Source organism: Trichechus manatus, unplaced genomic scaffold, assembly GCF_000243295.1.
Source record: "Trichechus manatus latirostris isolate Lorelei unplaced genomic scaffold, TriManLat1.0 scaffold00099, whole genome shotgun sequence".
NCBI classification, from domain to species: Eukaryota; Metazoa; Chordata; class Mammalia; order Sirenia; family Trichechidae; genus Trichechus; species Trichechus manatus.
In genome coordinates, this window is record NW_004444035.1 from 8,007,305 (window position 1) to 8,032,472 (window position 25,168).

A 25,168-nucleotide genomic window follows, 5' to 3' on the forward strand; every position below is an offset into this window, starting at 1 on the left:
TATTATATATATATATTATATATATATATAAAATAACATTTTATAAAGCATCTGTACTTGGATTGGTCAAATAGAAAATTAAAAGTGTAGGAGAAAAAAATGAAAAATGGAGACCAAGGTATTTTTATGACTAAATACAAAAGCTAAACTTGGTCAACTAGAAGGCTAGGAAAAATGTAGTAAATATTCAAATATATATGAGAAAGGAAAAATCACAACAATTCCCTGAAGAACACAAATTTTTTCCTATTACTAAGTTCCTAAAAAAAAAAATTCTGATATATGGAGAACAATGAGCAATAAAATGGAAAATATTCTTAACGACAGTTTTATAGTCATTTAAGAAGAATTTGAAGGGCTGGTTACTGTCAGAACCCTCACTAAAAGCTAAGGCTTTGAATTCAAGTTCACTTCAGTGCAAGAATTCGGCCAGAGAACAATCTCATGTTATCTCAGTATGGAGTCTATCTGCTGCCAGACTCTACCAAATGCTAGAATGTAGACTTCTAAAGAAATGGGGCATTTTTCTCTTAAAATATGTTTCTTAACAGAAGAGCCCTGGTGGTGCAACAGCTTGAATCCTCCAGCTGCTCCGCTGAAGAAAGATGTGACAGTCTGCTTCCATAAAGATTACGGTCTTGGAAACTCTCTGGAGAAGTTCTACTTTGTCCTATAGGGTCACTATGAGTCGGAATCGACTTGATGACAGCGGGTTTGGTTTTCTGGTTCTTAAAAGAATATAATCTCTCTCGGCTGGAACATTGACAGGAAAATACAGCCTCTGGCAAGGAACTAGGGCTAATAGTCTCTATGACTGATTAAGGACAGCTACATTAGTTTTGTTGCAGAGGTGGTAGGATAAGCATTTTATTATGAAAATTAAGGAACTTACCCTAATGGAAGACTTATTTAAAGATGTTAGCAAAAATTCTTGTCTTCAACAATAACTTTTTATTGAAATGTTTACAGAATGAAAGGGGAATGAAAAGGGAAGCAGTTTAAACGTTTTCACGTTCTTCTTAGTTAAAAAAAAATGTATGCATTATATACATATACAATGTGTATATACATATTGTTTTTGGAGCCCTCGTGGCACAGTGGTTAAGACCTTGGCTGCTAACCAGAAGATCATCAGTTAAAATCCACCAGCCACTCCTTGGAAACTCTATGGGGCAGTTCTATTCTGTCCTATAGGATCGCTATGAGTCGGAATTGACTCGATGGCAAAGGGTATACATATTATTTTAACTATTGTGCTTATGTATATGCATATACATATGTACAGATAAAAGAGGAGGATAAAAGGTTATTTTTCCTTAGATCATTACCCACTTAGATTACTGAATATATTAAAGTGTGTTCAGTATATTATTTCATGTGTAAACTTAAATTAATCTTACCTTATAATCCAAAATTGCTTGAGGACAACTTTCCATGTGATATTATATTTTAAAGGGAGATAAATTACAGCTTTATTTTTACATGTGTTTTGGAATATGCCTATTTTAAAAATATTTCACACTAAATAAATCATATAACTGTATCACTTAAAATTGTCAATGTATTAACCTGGACAGGTCTTTTTCACTGTTTTTTGACGTTAGAATTTTTCTAAATCATCCAACTCAAATGAAAAAAATACAAATTCAAATGATATGTTTTTTTCCCCTGAATTATATATAATGCTTATATCCTAATCCAATTTAGATATTTTTTTCACTCTCAAAGATATCAAAATACTGTAGTAGAAGTTTTATGTCACTATTTATCAATATTTAGGATAAAAAGCAGGTAGGTTTCCTAGAGTAAAGCTGAGAACAATGTACGTGGAATGTATAGGGCACGTCCTCCATTAAAGCGGGATCTGACTTTCACTGCACTTGGTGGCTTAGCTGGTGGCATGACCCAGATCCTCAACTCTGAGGGGACTGAGCTCATGTTTACCATGCTTCTAGCTGCGAATGTCCATTTACTGTCAACATTTGGCCAGGGAGGTCAGTGGGTTCAGGGCTGAAAAACTGGCTCAGGCCCAAATTTGAGCAAGGAGCTATGATTTGTTAATGGTGCAACTGCCCTCACCCTCCTAACCATCTATCCTTGATTAGTTTTGACAGTACAGAGTGAATGGTACTCGTTTTGCTTAATCATCGTTTTTGCCTGTAGGGACACCAAGACTTATTTGCCATCTCCATACCTTTCTGTGGGTTGCGTCCCTGGCTGTCTTTCTGACCTTATTTGTTCATTACTGTAATTGTGTTCAGCTGGTTGCTATTGATTTGTTACCACTCGCTCTCTGTGGATTCAGGGTCCCTTTGCTATGATGAGCGTAGCTCTGTAATGGTCTTTTATACCATCAGGCTAGGTCTACAGAGGGGAGCAACCACTGAACCTCATGTAATTGATTATGGCCTTGGTAATTGGTATATCATTTTGGTATTCCCATAGATCATAATTACCTGGTGGGTTTCTGACCTTACATAATTTAACCACTTCAGCATATCTACTTCATTGTCACTTTTAATCCCTTCTTCCACCATATGCCATGACAATTCTGGTACTTTAACGTCACTTAGAATGGACCTGTGTACCTCAGTTGCAGCCACCACCCATTTTCAGTGGACTCTTGTGTGTTGCTATAATGCTAACAAGTTGCAGTGGAGCTTACAGACTAAGACAGACCAGGAAGAAAGGCCTGGTGATCTACTTCCAAAAAATCAGCCAGTGAAAACCCAGTGGATCACAATGTCCTGATCCTGTTGTTCATATGGTGGCCATGAGTCAGGAGCTGATTCAACAACAGCTAACAACATGGGTCATTGCTTTTCCCATACTTCTGGGAGCCATTTTAGCAACAAATTTGTACCATCTCCTAAAGCCTTTCCCAGATTTAAATTCTGTATTCCAGTATGGTGCTCAAAAGTCAATGAAGTCTCCTCTTATCAAGCCTTATGCTGGTTACCTTAATCAAGCATTCTCTGAAACCATCCCACGTCAACCGTCTCTCCTCCTGCTGGTACATGCCGGCGAGGTCTTCCTGCTCCTTTGAGGTATAGTCTCTTTCTTTTTATCAGGCCTAATGCATACCCAGCTGATTTATGCTGCAGCTGAGGTTTAGTTATAAGGCTAGTGGCCAAGGGAGTTGGTGAGGGAAGACTGAGGGTAGAGGGAGCAGTTTGACATTTGTGGAAAAAGGCTTCCACATGTCTCTCGTCAAATGGGAGTATCAGCCTTAAATTGGAAGGGGTGGCCTACTTCTGCAGGCTCAGAAGTTTCAGGGAATATGACAATCCCTGAAGGCACTGACCTCTAAAGACTGGCTACTCATAGCACCTTCCAGCATTTGGACCAAAAGGTCTTTCATTTAAGGACTATTTGGACAGTACATTGCAGAGTGCTAGAATCAATTCCAGAACAAAGGTAAGTAGAGAAAGCGAAGACGAATGGAGAGGACTTGGTGACTGAGAATTAGGACTCAGGGGTAGACGGTGTTATACAAGTTTCTGTCAAATATGGATGGTAAAAATTCCTTGAGATAAAGTGCACAGCCAAATAAGCTGTTCAGGTTGGGAGATTACCACTTTTGTTTGGGACATGCCTGTTTGGTAGTGGGCAATTGAATGCCTTTGTCTGGAATTCAAAAGATAAATCTGGGCTGTAAAAATATGGTTATAAGAATAAATTTGTTAATCAAAACTACAATGAGATACCATCTTACCCCAACAAGGTTAGCATTAATCCAAAAAACACCAAATAATAAATGTTGGAGAGGTTGTTGAGAAACTGGAACACTTATACACTGTTGGTAGGAATGTAAAATGGTACAACCACTTTGGAATTTGACTTGGCACTTCCTTAAAAAGCTAGAAATAGAAGTACCATACGATCTGCAATCCTGCTCCTTGGAATATATCCTAGAGAAATGAGAGCCATCACATGCATAGATATATGCACACCCATGTTCATTGCAGCACTGTTCACAATAGCAAAATGATGGAAGCCACCTAGGTGCCCATCAACGGATGAATGGATAAACAAATTATGGTATATCCACACAATGGAATATTATGCAACGGTAAAGAACAACGATGAAGCCGTGAAACATCTTATTAACATGGAGGAATCTGGAAGGCATTATGCTGAGTGAACTTAGTCAGTCGCAAAAGGGCAAATATTGTACAACACCACTATTATAAGAACTCAAGAAAAGATTTAAACACAGAAGAAAACATTTTTTGATGGTTATGAGGGAGGAGAGGAAGGGAGGGGTATTCACTAACTAGACAGTGAATAAGAATTATTTTAGGAAGGGAAGGACAGCACACACTATAGGGGAAATCAGCACAACTGGACTACACCAAATCTAAGAAGTTTCCTGAATACAATGAAACACTTTGCGGGACAGAGTAGCAGGGGCAAGGGTCTGGGGAACCATGATTTTGGGGGACATCTAGGTCAACTGGCATAACAAAGTTTTTTTAAGAAAATGTTCTGCATCCCACTTTGGTGAGTGGCGTCTGGGGCCTTAAAAGTTAGTGAGTGGCCATCTAAGATGCATCAATTTGTCCCAAACCACCTAGAGCAAAGGAGAATTAAGAACACCAAAGACACAAGGGAAGTATTAGCCCAAGAGAGAGAAAGGGCCACATAAACCAGAGACTTCATTATCCTGAGATCAGAAGAACTAGAAGGTGACTGGCTACCACCAATGACTGCCCTGACAGGGAACACAACAGAGTCTCTGATGGAGCAGGAGAAAAGTGGGGTGCAGAACTCAAATTCAAGTAAAAAGACTATGCTTAATGGTTTGACTGAGACTGGAGGGACCCCAGAAGACATGACTCCTGGTCTCTCTGTTAGCCCAAAAGTAAAACCATTCCCAAAGCTAACTCTTCAGACAAAGATTAGACTGGACTATGGGACATAAAATTGGTGAAGAGTGTGCTTCTTAGCCCAAGTAGATACATGAGACAGGGCAGCCCCTGTCCGGAGGTGAGATGAGAGGCCAGAGAGGGTCAGGAGCTGGTTGGATGGACATGAGAAATCCTGGGTGGGAAGGAGTGTGATGTCACAGTACAGGGAGAGCAACTAGGGTCACATAACAATGTATGTATAAATTTTTGTATGAGAGACTAACTTGAATCATAAACTTTCACTTAAAGCACAATAAACAAAAAATTAAAAAAAATAAATAAATTTTGAGTCATTGATAAGAAAAATATATTACCTTCCCACAATACTCTTATAATCTGATGTTGAATGTAATCAAATATTAACCCAAAAGTGCACAAATGGAACAGAATTTCAAATTCTCAATGGAGTCCAGGCCTTCTGGAGCCACTGTGGCTGGATAAACACCTGAAACTATTACCCTGAGATAATCTTTAAACTGTAAACCTCAAACCAAAACTTTTCCCAGAAGTCCGCTTTGAACCAAACAACATTTACCTTACTTAGTAAAGTATGTCTGCCTTGAGCATTGTGCTCTTTCAAAGATTTATCTATGTGAGAGCAAATTGACAACAGCATTTCAAAAGTTTAGATGAGAAGCTTAAGGGGAGTGCCTATACCTTGGTGGTGGAATAATTTGGAAAGGGGTAGAATGCTTACAAAACTTGAAGAATGTGAACAATGTCAATCAGTGAATTGTTTATGTAGAATTTGTTGAAATGGTGTATCCTTTGCTGTGTATATTTTCACAAAAAATTAAAGTAACATTATTAACATTATTTGAAAAGCTGGTACAGGCTCATGAAGGAGATATGAGTGGTGCTTGTGGCTCATAGAAAAGAGAGTCACACGCTTGTCTGTGAAGATGCCTCCATCATATGTTTAAATTACTATCCAAAGGTGGAGAACTAGATAAGCAAATGAAGGAAGAAAAGGGATGGAGAGAGGGAAAAATGTTTGCAAAATTCCTATTGCAAGAGCTTGTTTGAACTAAAAGAACGTTAGCCCAGTAGCGGATGAGGTCACCAAGAAGTATGAACCAGTAGACTCAGCAGTTTTGTAGAATGGATGCAATTGTTCTCATACAAAATAAGTAAACAGACAAAAAAGAAAGTATTCGTGACATCATAAAGCTTACGAAAGTGTAGGGGAAAAACATTAATCTGGGAAGGTAGTCAAGATCCTGGGCCTCTGGGAGGACTAGAAATAAGAATGCACTGCCGACTAGACCTAGCCTCCTTCCTGCCCCTCCCCTGTGCTCTTAGTGGCTTTATTCCCTCTCACTGCATACTGTCTTCTCTACATGGCTTAACCCTTTCATTACCATTGGCATAAACAGTATTCTAACCTCCTTTTATGTCTCTAAACCTCAGAGGTAAGGCGCTATTCCTTTTAATACCTTTAACATCCAGGTGGGTCCCTTTTGAAACGCATGACGCTCAGCAGACTGGAGTTGGAGCCTCATTGTTATGTAGGTTGAGCATTCTATTAGATGATGCTTCCTGGATGTATTAGTTTTGTAAACTTTGCCCTTTTTTTCCTTTATTTCTGTGAGATAAGGTTTGCAAGCATAATTATGGCTTTCCTGTATGATAGTTAGGGAGCCTAGATGGGTTTTTTTTCTTTTCTGTGTCATATTTGGAAAACCAGAGTTTCCTAATGTAACCTAATGGAAAAACACCCTCAATAAATTATATCTCTAGTTCCCATGGGCATACCGCCATGCCATGGATAGGTGGTGCCACAGTGCCGCTAGCCTTATTGGCGGATTGTATTACTAGATCACATTCCTCAAAATCCATATTACCAACCAAAAATTTTAACACACTCAGTTAGTAAACATGCATTCCAATACTGAAAACATATGCCATCAAAAAAAAAAAAAGGAGAAAAATGTAATAACGAATGGGTTAAAGTATGCCAATAGCTCCCAGTTGTACATCCAAAGGGAGATTGCTTAATTCGTTGTTGTTTTCTTAATTTTGAGTTCAAGGTATACTAGGAAAAGTATCTCATTGACTTGACCTGACATTAATTATTGACTGTTGCTTGAATCATCTATGATCAGCTTGGAAGAACCAAGTAATAAAAAGGCAGTTTCTGTGGGAACCATATTGTTGAGAAGGGGTTGGAGGAGAGGAGAGAAGGCAGTTCCCACAAGAAGAACATCATGACGGGGTGATGTATGGCTTTGGTTTGGATACACAAAAATACTTGGACAGGATACTATTTGGAACTTAATCAAGTAAAATGGTGAAAAATAAAGAAAAATCTCATTTACATATTTCCCAAACAGATGGTTTCTGGTATCTGTAATGACACTTATATTAAAGAAGTGGTGCTAGACTACCCATTATAGAAAAATAAAATTTTCAAAATGTAAGGATGGACATCTATAGATGGATGTCTACGGTATCCTTCAAGGAAGCTTATAAGCTCTTTCGAGAGTCAGATGCGAGGTGACCCGTTACATTTCTGCATAAAAGCTCTCCTTGATGTGAGAGGATCTTCAGGCTTTAAAACCCAGGAGAATCCTTCAGTCTAAGAGTCGAAATGTTACAGCTTTATAAACTTAGACAGCACATGCCCGATAGTCATGGTAATAGTCAAGTTTTGTGAACCATAAGGCAACCCAAACTCAGAAAAGTTTTCTCAGAAGCCCTGCTGCCAAGTCCCACAGAGAGAATCAACTTGTTCATCTGTGTCTGCGTGGGGTTTCTGTCCTTTCTGTAGTGACGTTCACCTAATATTCCCTCAGTTCCAGCCCAGTAGGATAGGTAAAATTTTAAAATCAGTAGTCTTACCTACTCCTGCTGTCCAACGTACCTCTTCTCAATAAACACACATACACACACACCACACACGCACATACACACACCTACACAAGCAAGACTTACTTTGATGAGGAGGGTAATTCCAAAGCAGTTCCTATGAAGAATGTGAAATGGTGAAATTTTATTTCCAGAAAAGGTGTCTTTGATATTACTTTTAAATGGTTGGGAACTGTAAAAATATCAATACTATGTTCGGAAGGATACATTTTCAGAGAACGGTTTATAATTTTTCTGAACAAGAGTTTTCTCTTAACAGCACTTTCTTTTTCAGAATATGATGAGCCAAATGAGAAGTATGTGCTGGCAAATGAAGTCAGCGTAAAGGAGGAAATTAAAGGAAAAAAAAAAAAGACGAAAATATTAAGAAAGAAGAAGGGCTACAAAGCGACTCAGAATAATAGGGAAAAATATTAGAACAGACCTATGTGGTTACATAAAGAGCCCTGGTGGTGCAGTGGTTAAAGCGCTCAGCTGCTAACCAAAATGTTGGCGGTTCGAACCCACTAGCCACTCCGTGGGAGAAAGATGTGGCAGTCTACTTCTGTAAAGATCACAGCCTTGGAAACCCTATGGAGCAGTTGTACTCTGTCCTATAGGGTTGACTTGAGGGCAGTGGGTTTGGTTGTTTTTTTCTCGTTTGTTTGATATGGTTCTATAATAAATTTAATTTCCTTTGTATGTGCTTATATCAGACTGGATTGTCAGCTAGGCTAAGAGTGAGAGGACTTGGACTTCTGGCAAGCAGCTTACTAACTGGGTAGAACTCAACCTCTTTTTTTTTCCTGTCTTAAATAAAACGAGGGGAAAATGTATCTATTTCATAGGGTTTTGGGGATGTATCCTTGGCTCAGGATCCCCTAGTGCTATAACAGCTAAGACACAATGCATAGTACCACAGTTAGGGTGGACCCTGAAGATGTTCTCTTGTGTGTCTGGAAGAAATTCCTAGACAAAGCCTTACCTGGAGGTAGTACCTTTATAAGATTAACTGTACCGTAAGGTCTCATTCTCCATTTCTAGGTACGGATAAGTGATTTTGCTCAAGACAAGAGGAAATCAGTCTTTTAGAAACTAATTTATGCTTATAGGAACTGAGGAATATCATATGTAAAAACCAGAGTTGGAGGCCCTACTTACGTTTCCTGCTTCCTAACAGCAAGATGTTACACCCATGAAGTAGACCGGAATTACAGCAGTGTTCAGCATATTCTCTCCAGTATTTAAAGGTATCTGGGAAACAAAAATATAGATAAAATTCCGTGTCGAGCACTACGCATAGTAAAGGGAGCTTGGTGGTGCAATGTTTAAGCACTCAGATGCTAACTGAAAGGTTGGCGATTCAAACCCATCCAGTGTCTCCACAGGAGAAAAGATCTAGCGTTCTGATCCCGTGGAGATTACAGCCTAGAAAACCCTATGGGGCAGTTCTGCTTTGTCCTATAGGGTCACTATGAGTCAGAATCGATTCGATGGCACACAACAAAATCACTACTCATAGCAGAGGGGCAGTGGTAGTTCAATGATAGAAGTCTCCCCTTCCATGTGGGAGATCTGGGTTCATCTCTGGCCAATGTGCCTCATGTACAGGCACCACCCATCTGTCAGGGGAGGCTCGCATGTTATTGTGATGCTGAACAGGTGTCAGTGAAGTTCCAGATTAAAATGGAGTAGGAAGAAAGGCCTGGCGATCTACTTCTGAAAATCAGCCAGTGAAAATCCTATGGATTACGATGGTCACATCTGCAACTGATCACGGAGATGGTGCAGGACGGGGGCGTTTCATTCTGCTGCGCATAAGGTAGCCATGAGTTGGAGGTCCATCTTGAAGGCAGCTAACAAGACCACCACTATACATAGTAGGCTTTCAATAAATATTTGTGAGGTATGGTAGCTTTTAACTCTTTGATCACTTCATTTGAGCCTCTGTGCTAACCAATACGCCTCCTTTATAATGGATCTTCCTTCAGAGTTTGTAAAATATAAGTGATTCTATTAGTATTTCCAGGGTCTTCCAATGGACATTATTCTACTCGCTTAAAACTTTAGGTGACGGGGTTGGCAAAGTAAATGTGTTTCTTTACTGCAGATTTCTCAGGATGTTAATAAGATAATATGCATTGTGACTCGTTGAACGGCAATATACTACGCAATGTTTTCCTAAATTTATGTGATCACGGAACAGTTTTTTCCCTGGATTTATTATAACTTAGGTGTACTATTAAGAACATTTGGGAAAGGCAGGCATGCCAATAGTGAAACTTCAGGCTTTATACCCTTGTTAAAAACCAGTTGCCGTCGAGTCAATTCCAACTCATGGAAACCCCATGTGTATCAGAGTAGAACTGTACTCCATTGCGTTTTCATAGCTATGATTTTTTTGGAAGCTGGTTTCCAGGGCTTTCTTTTGAGGTGCCTACGGATAAGTTTGATCTGCGATCTTTTGGTTAGTAGCCAAGTATTTAATCGTCTGCGTCGTATGGATGTTCCTTAACCACCCATGTACATGTCACATTATCTCAGGTGTGTAGCATTGATTCGTTCATTACTTATTGTTTTCCTGAAGTAAAATGTCTCAGGTTCTTTGCAGTTCTCTCCATTTCTCACCAAGAAATATGACTTGATTTTTTTAGCATCTTTGTTTTTTCTGCAGTATTCATTCTTCCACAGTAAGTCTCTGCTTCCTCCAATAGCCACCAATCTTGTCCTTAGGGTGTAATCTAAATTTCAGATTAAGGCAGCACAATGCAATTGCTTCATGCACATTTAAAGTCTCATTATGTAGGACTATATTTACTATTATTCACACGCAATTAGTATTATGAGTCAGAATCAATTCGAAGGCAATGGGTCTGGGGCTACACTGATTTTTTTTTTTCCTGACAATGTTTCCAAGAGTTTTCATGTGGAAAAGATTATTTTTTTTCTCCAAAATAGTAAACAAAAAATTATCACGTATTTTGGATGTTTCCACTAAACTGAGTTGTTGCGATATATTCTCTGCTATTTTATGTGGCTTCTTCTTAAATATACATATTTTTTTATTTGTACACTTCATAACTTGAAATTTTGTATATTTGTCATTTATATGTCAAGGTACGGGGTATTTTTTTGCTTGGTCCTTTATTTCTCGTCTCCTTGGATTAACTGAAGGGATTCATTTTTCCTCCGTGTGCCGTAGAATTGGGATTCTATCTGCCTTGTCAGATTAATATACCTAAAATTTTTGGTTTCATTTTGTTTCTGCATATTTTCATTCTGCATGGTTATATTATTAAGCGGTTGCATGTGTTCTCTGAGGCTAGTGAAACATGAAATAGAATGAGAAGGACGTATTTATGAAGGAATTGCATTAGAAGTACAGGAAAATTTGGAAAAAAATTGAATTTATTATGCTTTTTACAAATCGTTCACATGGTTAAAAGGACTCCAATAAAAATAAGACAAAATGTACAATATTTATTATATTTAATATGTTAATATATTTAAAACATTGTCTTATACATCTGCCAATCTTATATATATATATATATAAATTATAAAAATTTTGAACAACTATTAGCTAAGAACAAAGGTAATAAATTATGTTCTCCATGATAAAAGTTATATTATTAACAACAATCTCTAGAGATGTTTCCATACAAGTTCAATTAGAGGTCAACCTCACTAGGTCTATCAATTGTTCTCACTGCAGAGTTTATTTTCAATAATCAGCAGGAATAAGGAAGGCCAATTAAAATGAAAATATGTTGCAGGCTTACAGCAAACAGCATAGTAAAATCGCACACATAAAGCAGGCTGTCAACTTATGTTTTGTTTGTTCTCTCTTTTATGCTTGGAGAAAAAAAAAACAGCTCATTTTGCGGTATGAATAACATGAGTCTAAGAAGAAAAAGAAAATGCTTACATGTTTTCAAAAGAACCTTCTCTTCTTTAATTTAAGAGTTGAAATTAAACATGCTTATTTTATTCATTTAGCATACATTAAAGAATGCATAGCAAAAGGAGATTTAAGTGATTTGTAATTGTGTTTACAAATTGCAATATTTCCATTTTACCACGTGTTTTTGTTTTACTTTATTGAAAATATTTAATTGCCAAGGTCCCACTAATAACCACCATGCTAGTCTCCAATTTTTCTTTAAATTCTCAAGGTCATTTTCTTGTGCAAATTGAAATGTACAGTGAGTAATATTATTAGATAATCAAAGTCATGAAAACACTTTTATTCACCTTTCTAACGATTCTTTTGAAACTTATAATGCTGATTGCCACTTGGAATAAATTTATTATTGGTTCTAACCTAATGAGAAAAAAATGTCTAAAATCTGTATTTAACTCTAATGTATCTGATACATCCCTTCAACTTTCTTTGAAAAGTGATTTAATAATTAATCATACATCATATATTCTATATTATTTAATGGTCACATTCAATTAAAATTTACAATTCTATGCTCGTTACTCTGACAATCATATTTCTCTTAAGGAGTATTTTAAATGAACTTTCTATGCGTAGTTTTCTTATTTTTAGTCTTCTTCTCAAAATGTTTTTACATTAGTATTGAGATGAGAATGACTTTTGTGATAGAACTTGATTCTATTGCCCTAAGATATTCTAACATTAGGTGCTTCCATAGCAACTCCTGCGAAGCATTTCAGGATACTTCCTACGGGCAGTCATTTGAGAATACACATGGGCAGTCCCTGTGTGAAATTTAGTTATGAAAATCCTTCAGAGAGAAATAAATTTTTAAAGCCATGTGTCACTTTATACGGAGCCCTGGTGGCACAGTGGTTAAGAGCTCAGCTGTTAACAAAAGAGTCAGCAGTTCGAATCCACCAGCCTTTCCTTGGAAACCCTGTGAGGCAGTTCTACTCTGTCCTATATGGTTTCTGTGAGTCAGAATCGACTTGACGGCGACGGGTTTGGTTTTTGGTTTGGGTGACTTTATATATCCAAATATTCTTGCATTTCCGAATGCCAGGGAATTATGTCTCTGCCACCATTGCTTGGGGAGTTCTTTAGCCCTTGTCATATCTGGAGATTCTCTCACTTTTAAGATCTGAAATATGAAGTCCCATTTTCTGACCATAGAAACCTCTTATCATTTCTCATATTTATTGACTCCGAATGAACTGAATCCTTAATTTGTCATCAGTTGCAATTCTTTGACCCTGTCCTGTTTTTCCAGTCTGATAGTGTAGTTCTAGCTCTCCACTCAATCAGGAAAATAATGGTGAGCCATTTGAGAGGCGTCATTTCTCGCTACTTGAGAACACTGCATCCTTTTGACTGTCTGCCATACCTGCCCAGAAGATCCTCAGTTATGAGTCTCTCTTGGGGTAAATTCTGCCTGTTTCTGTTCCTAGGTGAGTATAACATTTCAAAACCACACTAATTAGAACCACTAACTGGCTCTAAATTTAATACCTAAATCAGAGAACTGTAGCAGAAAAACCACGGTATGTGATCACCATAACAAAATAGGCATGTTTGCTCATCAGAATAAGTCTTCAGCGTTGCTTGAAAATTTTCATTTTTACTTATTTAGCTTTAGTTGGCTCTTTACTATACATTTCTGATGTCAGCTAAAAGGTTCTTCACTTGCCTCAAGAAGGTAATTCCTTTACCTCATACCAATTTTAATTCAACCTGTATCCATTTCTTTCTCCCTTCCTGAGAAGACTGAGACCTCCAAGTTAAACTTCCTGAATTTCTCCTCTTCACCAACTCAAAATATTTCATCCTCTTGGTGGCCACTTTGTTCTTCTCTGGTTTAAAAGAAAAAAAGTCCTTCAATTCTTACACAAAATCTTTTTTATTATTGCTTTCTCCAGAATTTTTTTCAGCAATCATCTTTTATTGGTAGTTTTATCATATTATAGTACCTCTTTGGCTTCCTTTTAGGGTGAGGCAGCAGGTGGGTAGAGGGCAAGATCATCACATTCTTTTTACCTTCCTTTTAGACTTGTCATAGCTGCCACGAATGTTTAAAGTAGCTCTTCCTACTCCACAGACCTAGTCATTATCCTGAGTTTCACCTTGGTCTTGTATACATCTTTCCACACTGGACTTGCTGCCACACAGCAAATTCAAGTACACCTTAAGTAACTGCCATGCCCCTCCCATTTTCTATGAGTATGGCTGTATGTCTGAATTTTGCAATGACATTTCCAAATTGGAAAGTCCAAAGCTGAACTTATTTTTGCATTTAGCCTCCAAATTTCACAATTTCTGTTTTAAAAATCACCTCATTTCCTTATTTACGATAGTTGTGGCTATATATGGCCAGTCAAGGACACTGAAGCCTTGGATAGTCTTAAATGCCTTCCTTTCAGCCTCTAGATAAAATTTCACTCTGTTGTACGTAGGGTCGCTATGAGTCGGACTGACTGGATGGCACCTACCAACAACAGCAAGATAAAATTAACCATCGAATCTGTATGCTGTTCTTCCACCCTACATGTCTCACTTATTTCCAAGTTGTTTTTTATTCTTACGGATACTCTGCAGGTTCCTACAGGATAATTCTGCCTGATAAAACCTTCTTAAAGCTTAACTACCATCATTTTCAATCAATGAGCTATTCAAGAATTTTTATGCCTCTTCTCTTGGAGTCTGAATTAAGTACAGACTCCTTCACTTGGAGTTAATAACTCTGCTTTCTCTGACTCCAAAATATATTCCCAGTTATTCCAATATAGGAACCCCAACCTCAGCCAGACTAAATGGCATGGTATTTCCTAAAGGTTACCAGCATGTTCTTTTTGTTTTACCCTCCATGAACCTCACGTGTTGAAACACCACCTATATTATTAAGGCTTTTATCCTATCCCATCTCTACCATGAGAAATGGTTTACTCTCTTACCAGATGTGAAATCTTTAATTCACAATAACACTGTTATTACTTTTTATTTATTTTATTCGTGTGCTTCCTATACCCTTCTCCTAGATTGTCTTTTTTCTTTTTTTATGCATACGAGATGTGTTTTACTCATAATTTGAATACTAGAGCATCATATTTATTTACACCGGTCGATCGTTATTTATTTACTGAATTTTTTGTACAAAAGCGACTTTGAATGGTATAGGCATATTTATATAACCATAAGGTAAAAATGTTACTAGGTCTCTCTGCAACAGAGTTTTTCCCATACTCAGGTAGCAAGTATCATTAACCCTAAACGATACTGAAACTGACTGATGCGTGAGGAAATGAAGGAATTTATTCCTGGAGAAATCCTGGTCTCTGATGGAGCTGGGAGGAGACAGCAGGTCCCTTCTAACCCTCTTTTCCTGTCCGTTTTAAACAGAGTCCTCTCTATGCACAAAACTGCTACAATCATTCATTAAGTAGACTCGATCCCTCATTTTCCTTATGTCACCAATAATTTGAGCTAACTGTTTTCTCACCTTAGGCCGAAGAAAATTATGGCCAGATATTCATCCTCTAAATAACCTAAAAGTGAATTATATTTCATTGCTTATAGGATGGTATGGGAAATCTGAGAGTCACCGAGAAGGGCATCCGACTTGAAGGTATATCTGAGTTTCTACTTCCATTGTATGTGAAAGAAATTCATTCCCGAAAGGTATGTGATACTGGCTTTGGCTTACTGTAAAAGATAATATAGAGGTCATGTTTTAGCTTGAAATAGGAGACTAGAATCCCCTTATCTCCTGAGTACGTATTTAGTTTCCTGAGGCTAAAGATCTATTTGAAAAAATCAAAACAGTGAAACAACTGAAGAACTAGTGAAGAAGGTTAGCTTCAAATAGACCAATAAAAGAATTATTTTGAGTTAAACTGCAGAGCTTTTTCTTTCTCTCTTTCTTTCTTTTTTGGTTGTCTATAAATGTTGCCCCTCCTATTTTCACTGACAGTTAAAAATACACACAGCAATTCCAAAGGGGCATTTGATGCATCTTGAGTAATTTTTGCAAGATGCATTGAACTAAATAAATGATTTTCATCCAACATACTATACATCTGTTCAACTTTAATGGACATGCATTATCTACACAAGATGCCAAAGCATTTTAATTTAGAAATTAAATTTCTTTCTGGCTATATTTTATTCAAAACAAACCAGAATATTTATTCTTCAAATGTGTGTGCATGTGCTCCCTGTGTTTTATCACTTAACAGCATGTTAAAAATTATTATAGCTTGGAATACTATACCAGTCATTGTTCATTTTAGCTTAAGTGTGTTACTTCTTCGGAGGTAGTAACTATTCCTGGGTACATCAGAATCTTAATACAGGCTTTCAAATCCATGAAGTATCCTCCTGGGATATGTGCATATGTGTAGAAATAAATTTACTGAGACAGAAATAATGAAAAGCTTATTATTCTATAAAATATGAAAAATATTCAGCTTTATTTCATAAATATGGATATCTACCTTAGACTAAAATAATGCTTTTAGTATTGCCAATACATTAGCAAATGTTTGCATAGTAAGTCACAATTAGAATAATTTTTTTTCAAAATGATTTTTTTCACCTTAAATATAAAAATGAAAACAGAACAGAGGACTTTTTTTCTGAAAACTTTTAATTGGAATAATTATACTAATTTTAAATTTTATTTTTTAATGTTTGAAATGGCAGAGCCTCTTTAATATACTCTATTGGCTGCTACCCTGGGTCCTGAATATTTTACATTCAGACTACTTCACTTCTTTGATTTTGGTTAGACAAGTAACACAACAGACGTGCTTGAGCATCTGGCTTTCTTACATAATTAAACTTAAGAAATGATTAAACTTAAATGGTTTGCCCAATTGTTTTCTTCTTTTTTTTTTTTGTAATGAAATTTGAAAAAAATAACATGCTTACACATATTTGTGTCTCTCCTGTTATTGGACGTCGCCACCACCCATAGTTATTTACTGAACTCTTCATAGCTTCACACTATAAAACAATTTAACATTTGAAGAAATGGAAACTGATACACAGAAATTAGAAAATCGTTTAACATAGGAACAAGGTCAGACTAAATCATAGGCAGGAAACTCATTGACAACGCCTCCTATTGATAAGTTCAAGGACAGCAAGCGTGATTTATATTCAGAGTCATTTAGACCAATTTGCAGTGGCCATTTGGGAACAAAACTTAGAGAAGGATTGAGAAGTCACGTGTCAGCAGACACATCAAGAATTCATCTTCCCAGCTGGGTCATTTTGGGGAGTGTAAAAACAAATGTGAACTACTATCCTCCTGGGAAACTGGGATTGCATGTTTTCTCCATCTATGGACCGAGTTAGGAAGAGTCCGTTGATTTTACAGCATTAAAGTGTAAGCTGGTGGCAGTTGGGTTTCCTGACATTTATCCCTGGAAAAGTTTACCTCAAGTTCACAAGCATTTCCAGAATCTACTGTATTGATTGGAATCTGTATCCCCCTTTCACATCCCCAGTCCTGTCACTTGTCCTTTTCACATCTGCTCTCAATATTGTATGCCACCCTGTACCTAGGAAACCCAACAAAACATAGGCAAGTGGGTCATGTTCTATCTGCAGTCAGACAGGAAGTGTGGTTTGAGAAAATAAATAGAAGAAGGCTCATTTACTCCTTGGGCAATTTCTCTACACACCACAAAAATAAATATTTGAAATAAAAGAGAAATATATATATATATTATTAGCAGTTCCCACATTAGGAATGTGTGCCGTTGTTTATTCTCTGCCATGAAGTCTACCCACTGTTTCAAAAAGCCAGCCACACTTTCCTTGAGCCTTAGTTTACTCATTAATAAAGTGAATTGGACAGAAACTTATCAAAATCCTTAATTCTTAAGATTAAGAGAATACAAAAATTTTAGTAAAATAAACATTAGTAGAAGTGAATTTTTTATTTTTAAAATAATGTTGTTGTGCATTTAATTCTTTCCACACATTTTCATACATTTAAGTGCTTTTTTCATAATAAAATTCTGAAGTCCCTATAGTTCCAAGGTAAGGGAAGCTACATTAAATTCAAAAGGTACTCATGAAGTTTCAATTAAGCTGAGAAAAATAATAACAGTTTACAAACAATTTTATATTTGTTTATATTTTTATTTTTTTCTGCTTTAAAACCAGTGGGTTGCCGTCTTTATATTTAGCTAGTATTCTACATTGAAATAAATAATATTCTTATTTAAAGTAATTTTCTCATTATGTAGATATTTAATACTACACAGGGGGAGGTAACACAGAGATATCTATTGGGCAAAACATGCCCATGGCCACACAAGCCTAGTCACCTAACTCAAATGACCTGCATATACAATGGGCTGGATATGCTTGGCAAGCTAAGCAAAGCACTGTTCTCCCTCCTCCAGGAGACGCTGGGAGTGCAAACAGATAATATGTTTGGCTGGGAACTGAAAGTGTTGCAACTGCCCAGCTACACCTCCCAAAAAGATCTGGTGATCTATTTCTGAAAAATCAGCTGTTGATAACCCTATGGAGTACAGTTCTACTCTGACACACGTGGAGTCCCCGTGAGTCAGAACTGACTGAACTACAACTGGTTTTCCCCGTCCTGCAAGAATTCTGTATAACCAGATGAGGTGGTTGCTGAAACGATTTCAGTAATAATGGCGTTAGATTAATATAATGATTTAATTTTAAGCAGATATTTGAAATGAACATAGCAATACTGCAGGTGAATATACTCAGTATTAGGTATTTGATACATGGGAGATGTTGACATGAAGTAAATGAGTGAAAAACAATTATGCGCTTGTGTACAGCAGACCAGTGAACTTAACCGATTTTTCGCTAAAGATGCTTATACTAAGATATGCAGTACGTATAAAAGGATTCAGTATATAGATATTTAAAACTAAAACCCATTGCCGTCAAGTTGATTCTGACTCAGTGACCCTATAGGACAAAGCAGAACTGCCCCATAGGGTTTCCAAGGCTGTAAATTTTTATGGAAGAAGACTGCCACATCTTTCTCCTGCAGAGTGGCTGGTGGGTCTGAGTGGCTGGCCTTTCAGTTCGCAGTCGAGTGCTTAACCACTGCACCACAAGGGCTGCTAACTGAATGGACTCAACGGCAGTGGGTTTGATTTTGGCATTATTATCCATAGCAACTTGCTTTATTCTTCATGCTTTTCAAAAAAAAAAATTTTTTTTTTTTTCCTAAATGGTCCATCAAAACAGTACATAGAAAAAAATTATTCTATCCTGGAAATATTTTTAGAATTCAATGCATCTTTTAAAACGCACATTTTCTTCAGGAATAATTAGTCACTTAGCATTTATTAGGTTAAATGGATAGTTTTCTTCAGAAAGGAGTAACACTAAGGATGTGGGATTTGGGATGACCTTACATAAACGATAGTTTATTCTGAAACAGTCTTTAAGGCATATAGTTGACATGAGGACAAAGTCTTTGAAATACCAGGAAACTAGGACGTGTAATCTCGAGGCTTTTTTTTTTAAACATAATTGGAGTATGTTTTCAAGGTTCCATGGGTTCAGGGTACTAATGTGGTTAAATTACTTACATTTCATCAGACAGTTCTCCAGAACCACTTCAAGTATCATCACTCAACTTCATCTGAGACTAGTGGAACAGCCTTGTTTCTCTCTGCCTCTCCCCCCACCCTTGTTTCGGGACCATTAGTTACCATCACTACTTCCATCTATTGCAGTGCCCCCCACTGATTATGTGCCAGGGGAACTACTACTAAATAATTCCAGTTCCACTAACTGCACAGCAAAGCAAAGCAGTCTTGAGTTCTTAGGACTCATATATTAGCAGAAATGTTTCTGAGCCCCCACCCCTCTGTCTTCTTCAGTCATTTCATTGGCTTTACAGCTGTGATATTAACTCAGTTCTTGTTTACTAACAGTTGTTCAGCTCTTATTCTCAATGTTCAGAAAAAAACCCTGTTAACAATTGGTGAACATCATCTTAGATAAATAATTATACATCTGCACATAGAAAAGGATAAATAAGAAGACATAGACAAGGTATTCATAATTATGTATTATACATATTTTAATAGAAAGAAAAAATAATCTGAGATAAAATTGAAGGAATTGCTGAAGTTAAATATTTCTTCAGCACGAGAATGTTTTTTTTCTCTGTGATTAGGGAAAAAAAAAAGATTACGATTACCATTAAGAGTCCGGATGCATTAACTTCATGTTTTAATTTCACACGTGTTCCTTAACTACCTACAGTGCAGTTTGAGGTGATTAGATCTTCTCCAGTTTGTCCTCTCCCCTCTCCATTTTCAGTGTTTTGGTAATTATATATTTTTAACTTGGTCAGAGTTCGTAATATTTACATGCTATCCTGCAAATGTAATTGACACAGGACTTTGGTCTTACTTCCCCACATAGATGACTGAAGTGCTCATCACCCGTCTTATTTATTATGTATTCTCCATTCCTGAGTTCATTTTTCAAAATCATTCCTTGCTTACTTGTATTTCATTGTTAATTAATTATTGTTGTTGTGATTTTTTTTTTAATCCTCTAAATACTTCGTGCTTAAGTGCCTACCTATTGCCTTTATGCTTTTCTGGGATAATCCGGATTATTTACCCTTTCTTTTCCTCAGAGCTATGAACTTACTGCTTTATTAAATTCTCGCACTGAATATTGGCATAAAAAGTCTGAAGGCAGTATGGTATTTTTCTCCTGTTAATCACACGAATGTTTTGCTTGGGTTCCTGATACGTTTTTTGCTAGTTCCCTTTGTTCTTCATGTCAGGAAAATTTTTCTCTATTTGAATACTCAATAGCATTCAGTTGCATTTGTTGAGTTCTTTATGTCAGAGAAAGCAATAATTCTTATGTGGAATCATCTTTGTCCTCTACCGTTATCATAATTTACCCAACTATTTTAAACTCTTTAAAGTTTTCTCCTAAGTAGAGGTAACTCTCACTATTTTTCATTCGTTTATTTCCGTACCATTCATCTTTCAGCCTTATGAATTTCGCGGTTTCTAATTAATCTATTTTATATACAATGGTGTGTTTTGACTCTCATAATTTTCCATATGGCTATAATTTCCTTTTTCATCTTATTCAGTTCTGTTATTATCTTGTCTTTAGTTTTATAAAAACTATATTATTTTTAAATTCTAAAACTGAAAGCACTTGCCTTACCTTGCTTCCTGTGTCCCTGATCAGTTACAATTTGAGGAACAAGAAGTACTGTCAAGCTGCTTGTTTGCTTACTAAAGAGATTGATGGTGAGAAGGGAAAGATTGAGTGTAACTGTTTTCTCTTGTCTGAGGTGTTATTAAATGGTGGCACAGTGGTTAAGTGCTTGATTGCTGACCAAAAGGTTGGAAGTTCAAATCCACCAGCCACTCCTTGGAAACCGTCTGGAGCAGTTCTACTCTGTCCGATAGGGTCACTATGAGTCGGAGTTTACTCAACTCGACAGTAACGGGTTTGGTTTTCTTTCTTATTACCCAGTATGAATTATTTTAAATTTTTTGGAACTGAGAGCTCTTTTTGCCTTTGTAGAATTCTTCCAGTGGTATGTATTTATGTATTGTTCTATTCTTAGTAAAATTTTCTTTTCCAGGACTGTCTACTTACCACTCTCTTTTCCTTTATCCTAATTAGTTTATTTGGATTAGACTTGCTAGGAATATGCTAACATTCCTCCTTTCTTTCTGGGTATGTAGGTGAAAGTAAAGGAAGGAGCCATATTCTGTCCTTCAATGGAATAATCTCTTTCCTTGGCCTCCACTTTTTCAGGTTTATACAACAAGTTTGTATTGCGAATTTTTTGTTGCTGTAAGAGAAATTTTATTTTTACAGGAAATATTTTTGTTTTAATTGGTTAACTAGAGAGAAAGAGGTTTTTGAAACTTTTAGTTATCTTACTTTCATGTATGATATTAGGTAGGATTCTTTCATTTGTCCGTTCTCTCTTTTTTCTTTTTTTCTTTCTTTCAAGTTAATGGCCAATAGTCCTATGTCATTATTTAAATAGTCCATTTTTTCCCTCACCAATTTGTAATATAACCTTTCTCGTACATATGCTGTATTCTCAAATATACAGAGGTTTATATCTGTTCTCTACTCTTAATGTACTGGCTTTAAAAACAAATTGCAGCTTTAAGGAATGTTCTGAAAACAAACAGAGCTAGTTTTTTGCAATTCTCTTTGTCAAAAGCTTTTGCCTACTGTGCATTTTCTTTTCCAAGTGAACTCAATAATCAGCTGTCAAGTTTCATAAAAATTCCTGTTGGGAACTGAATTATGGTGACAATTCATTTGTGAGGAACTGACATCTCTGTAGTATTTTGTCTTCCTATCCAGGAACATGGCACTGTCTCCATTTTTTACAAGACCTCTTTTCTGCTGTTCAGGAACATTTCTTAAGATTTTTTTCATATAAAAGCAAAAACCAAACCTGTTGCCGTCAAGTCGATTCTGACTCATAGCGTCCCTATAGGACAGAGTAGAACTGCCCCATAGGGTTGCCAAGGAGCTGCTGGTGGATTCGAACTGCTAACTTTTTGGTTAGTATCTGAGCTCTTAACCACTGCACCACCAGAGCTCATTTTTCATATACGCATTATGAATTTCTTGTTAATCATTTTATGGTTCTTATTGCTTACGCGAATGGGTTTTCCATTAACTTTTCTAATTGGCTTTTGTGTTTATGTAACTTTTTTTGTATTGTGAATATAATATGGCCATTCTCTTAAAACGTTATTGTTTCTATTATATTTCAAATTATTGTCTTGGCTTTTCAGACAGATAATGATTTTTAATAAAAGTAGCTGACATTCAACATATATTAGAACTCTGGAGTCCAATTTCTAGTTTGAAATTCTGACTCCATCACTTAACAGTTGTGACTTGTTACAACTCATTTAACCCGCTGTTCCTTAGTTTTAGCATCTGCTAAATGAAATAAATAATAGTCCCGGTGGTTAAGTGCTCAGCTGCTAACCAAAAGGTCAGCTGTTCAAACCCCCCAGTAGCTCCAGGGGAGAAAGACCTATCAATCTGCTTCTGTAAAGACTACAGCCAAAAAAACCTTATGGGGCAGTTCTACTCTGTCACATGAGTTGGAATCAACTCAACAACAACATTCTTAGGAATTATGGTGTTATAGTTAGAGATAAAATGCTTAACAAGTATCCAGTGCAATAAATATTACTGCCTATTGTTTTTTATTAAAAGGCAGACATTATAATACATGTTTTCACATTTTAGCTCATTTAATCCTTTCCATGTGTGGCTATTATTATCAAGGACTGTATAATTAGACAGTATATTTTAAGGTTTTACTGACAGATTGGATATGGAATGTGAGAGAAGAAGAGGATCTAAGTTGACGCCAGGGTGTTTTTGTCTGAGCAGCTGCCATTCACCAATGTGGGGAGGAGTTGGAGGTGGGAGAAGATTAAGAGTACAGTTTCAGAGCTGTTAATTTTGTCTATCAGATGAGCGCAGATTTCGAGTTAGGATATATGAGTCTGGGTTCATGTTGGAGGTACAGTTCAGAGAGAAAAATTTGGGAGTCATAAGTATACATGTATGCAATTTAAATCCATGAGATTAGACAAGAATACCAAGACAGGGAATATAGAGAGAAAAGATGAGAGGTCTACTGACTGAATCCCAGGGCACCTCAATGTTGTAGAGTCTGGGCGGAAGCGAAAGAACCAATGAGAGACTAAGATAGAAAGACAAGTGAAGTAGGACGAAAACTAAAAGAGTAAGGTATCCTGGAAGCAGAGTAAAGAAAAGTGATTCTACTTTGGAAGAGTGAACAAATTTTTCAAATTTTGCTGATTGATCAAGTACCAAAAAGATTGAAAATTCTTTCTTCTATTATTAGCTTGATTGTATTTTAGTCAATAATATTTTTTCATGTTTTTGACATCTATCAAGATTGGTTTTATCATTTCCATTATGTGATATATTGAGTGCATTCCATGAAAAGATATCTAAATGACTAGCCATTCTTTTATCACCAGTACAAATTTTCACTGTTCATGAAGTAGCAATGTTTTAATGTACTGATGAGTTCACCTTATTCATATTTTATGTTGGATCCTTGCATATATTCAATTTTTTTATTTATTTGTATATTTTATTTTTTTAGTACTTAGTTTTGGTTTAATATTTTACCTGCCTTGCAGAATTCATTGGGAGGCTCTAATCTTCTTATGTGCTAAACCAGTTTGAATAATATAGTATTATGTGTTCTGAAAAGTATGGTTTAAATTGTCTAGTCATTGTGACCTTTCCTGAGGCAAAATCTTTTAGTTTTTTTTCTATGTGGGTTGGTCTCTAATATTCTATCTGGATATGAGTCACTTTTATTAATTTGTATTTTCTTCTAAAAGTGTACATTTTTACAAATTTGTATTCTTTAATCCCTAATGTTACCTCTATGTGTTTTTCTTTACACATCATTTAAACATTCTGGCCTATGTTTTGTCTCAGTATTTTTAACTCAGAACATGTTTTGATTTTCATTGATTAACTATCTTATCAATTTTTATTTTATCTTTTAAAATTTCTTTCACCATTTTTTACAGTTTATTGACTGCTATTTTCCTGATTTATTGAATTGAATGCTTGATTAATTTTCCATAGTTTCTGTTTCTAATAAATGCGTTTAGAGTCATGAAGTTTATATGAACAATTTTGGTCACATTCTGTGTGTCTGGTTATTGACTTTCAAAGTTTTTTTTATTTCTAAATAGGTTTTGATTCCCATTTTGATTTTCTTCTTATTCCAGAGTTGTTCTGAAAAGAGTTTCATATTGAAAATTTGGCATGGATACATTTTGCTTTGACTGTTTCTTTTTCTCCTTTCTACCTTGTATCAGAACACAATCGTCATTAACTTCCTAACATCCTTCACAGCTTTTGATTATGTTTGTTTGCCATTTGGCTACAGTACTGCACTACACACATAACTGTAAACTCTTTGGGCCCAGGCAGCTGCCCGTTTTAGTTCACCAAAATAGTACCCAGCAGCTAACCTATAGCAGACAGTCAGGAACTGACATTTGTTGTTTTTAATGATTTTTACGCATTATAATTTATTAACTTTTAATTTGAAAGTATCAGACTTAATTTTCTCAACAGCCCTGTGAGGTGAGCAGCATAGATCATTTTATTCACATTTTACAGATGAGTCACCTAGGCTCAGAACTTTTCAGTGGCTTGTAGCATGTCCAAAGGTTCATGACAAGAGAGACAAAACCCAGGACTCCAGTCAGTGCTTCTTCCTCCAGGTCTTTCTTCCTTGTAGGGAGGCTTCTACGATTTTCTGTTCATAAGCTGATTAGCTGTTCTAATTGATGCATAGTAAACATTTACACTCTTTCTGACAACACTAGAAAGAATAGGACTTTCATTTTTGTAGTTTTGATGAACTTTG

At 36.3% G+C, this 25,168-nt stretch overlaps 1 protein-coding gene across 3 annotated transcripts in view; it reads left to right on the plus strand.

The window, feature by feature from the left end:
• The window catches only part of SGCZ (sarcoglycan zeta), a 385,242-nt gene that overhangs the window by 177,234 nt on the left and 182,840 nt on the right, over positions 1-25,168 (plus strand). For 2 of the 3 annotated variants that reach the window (XM_012557395.1, XM_023737235.1), the window contains exon 2: positions 15,274-15,375. The exons of the other annotated variant lie outside the window; for it this stretch is intronic. In XM_012557395.1, coding sequence (XP_012412849.1) covers positions 15,274-15,375 — 102 coding nt within the window. The remainder of the gene's footprint in view (positions 1-15,273; positions 15,376-25,168) is intronic. 3 annotated transcript variants of the gene reach the window in all.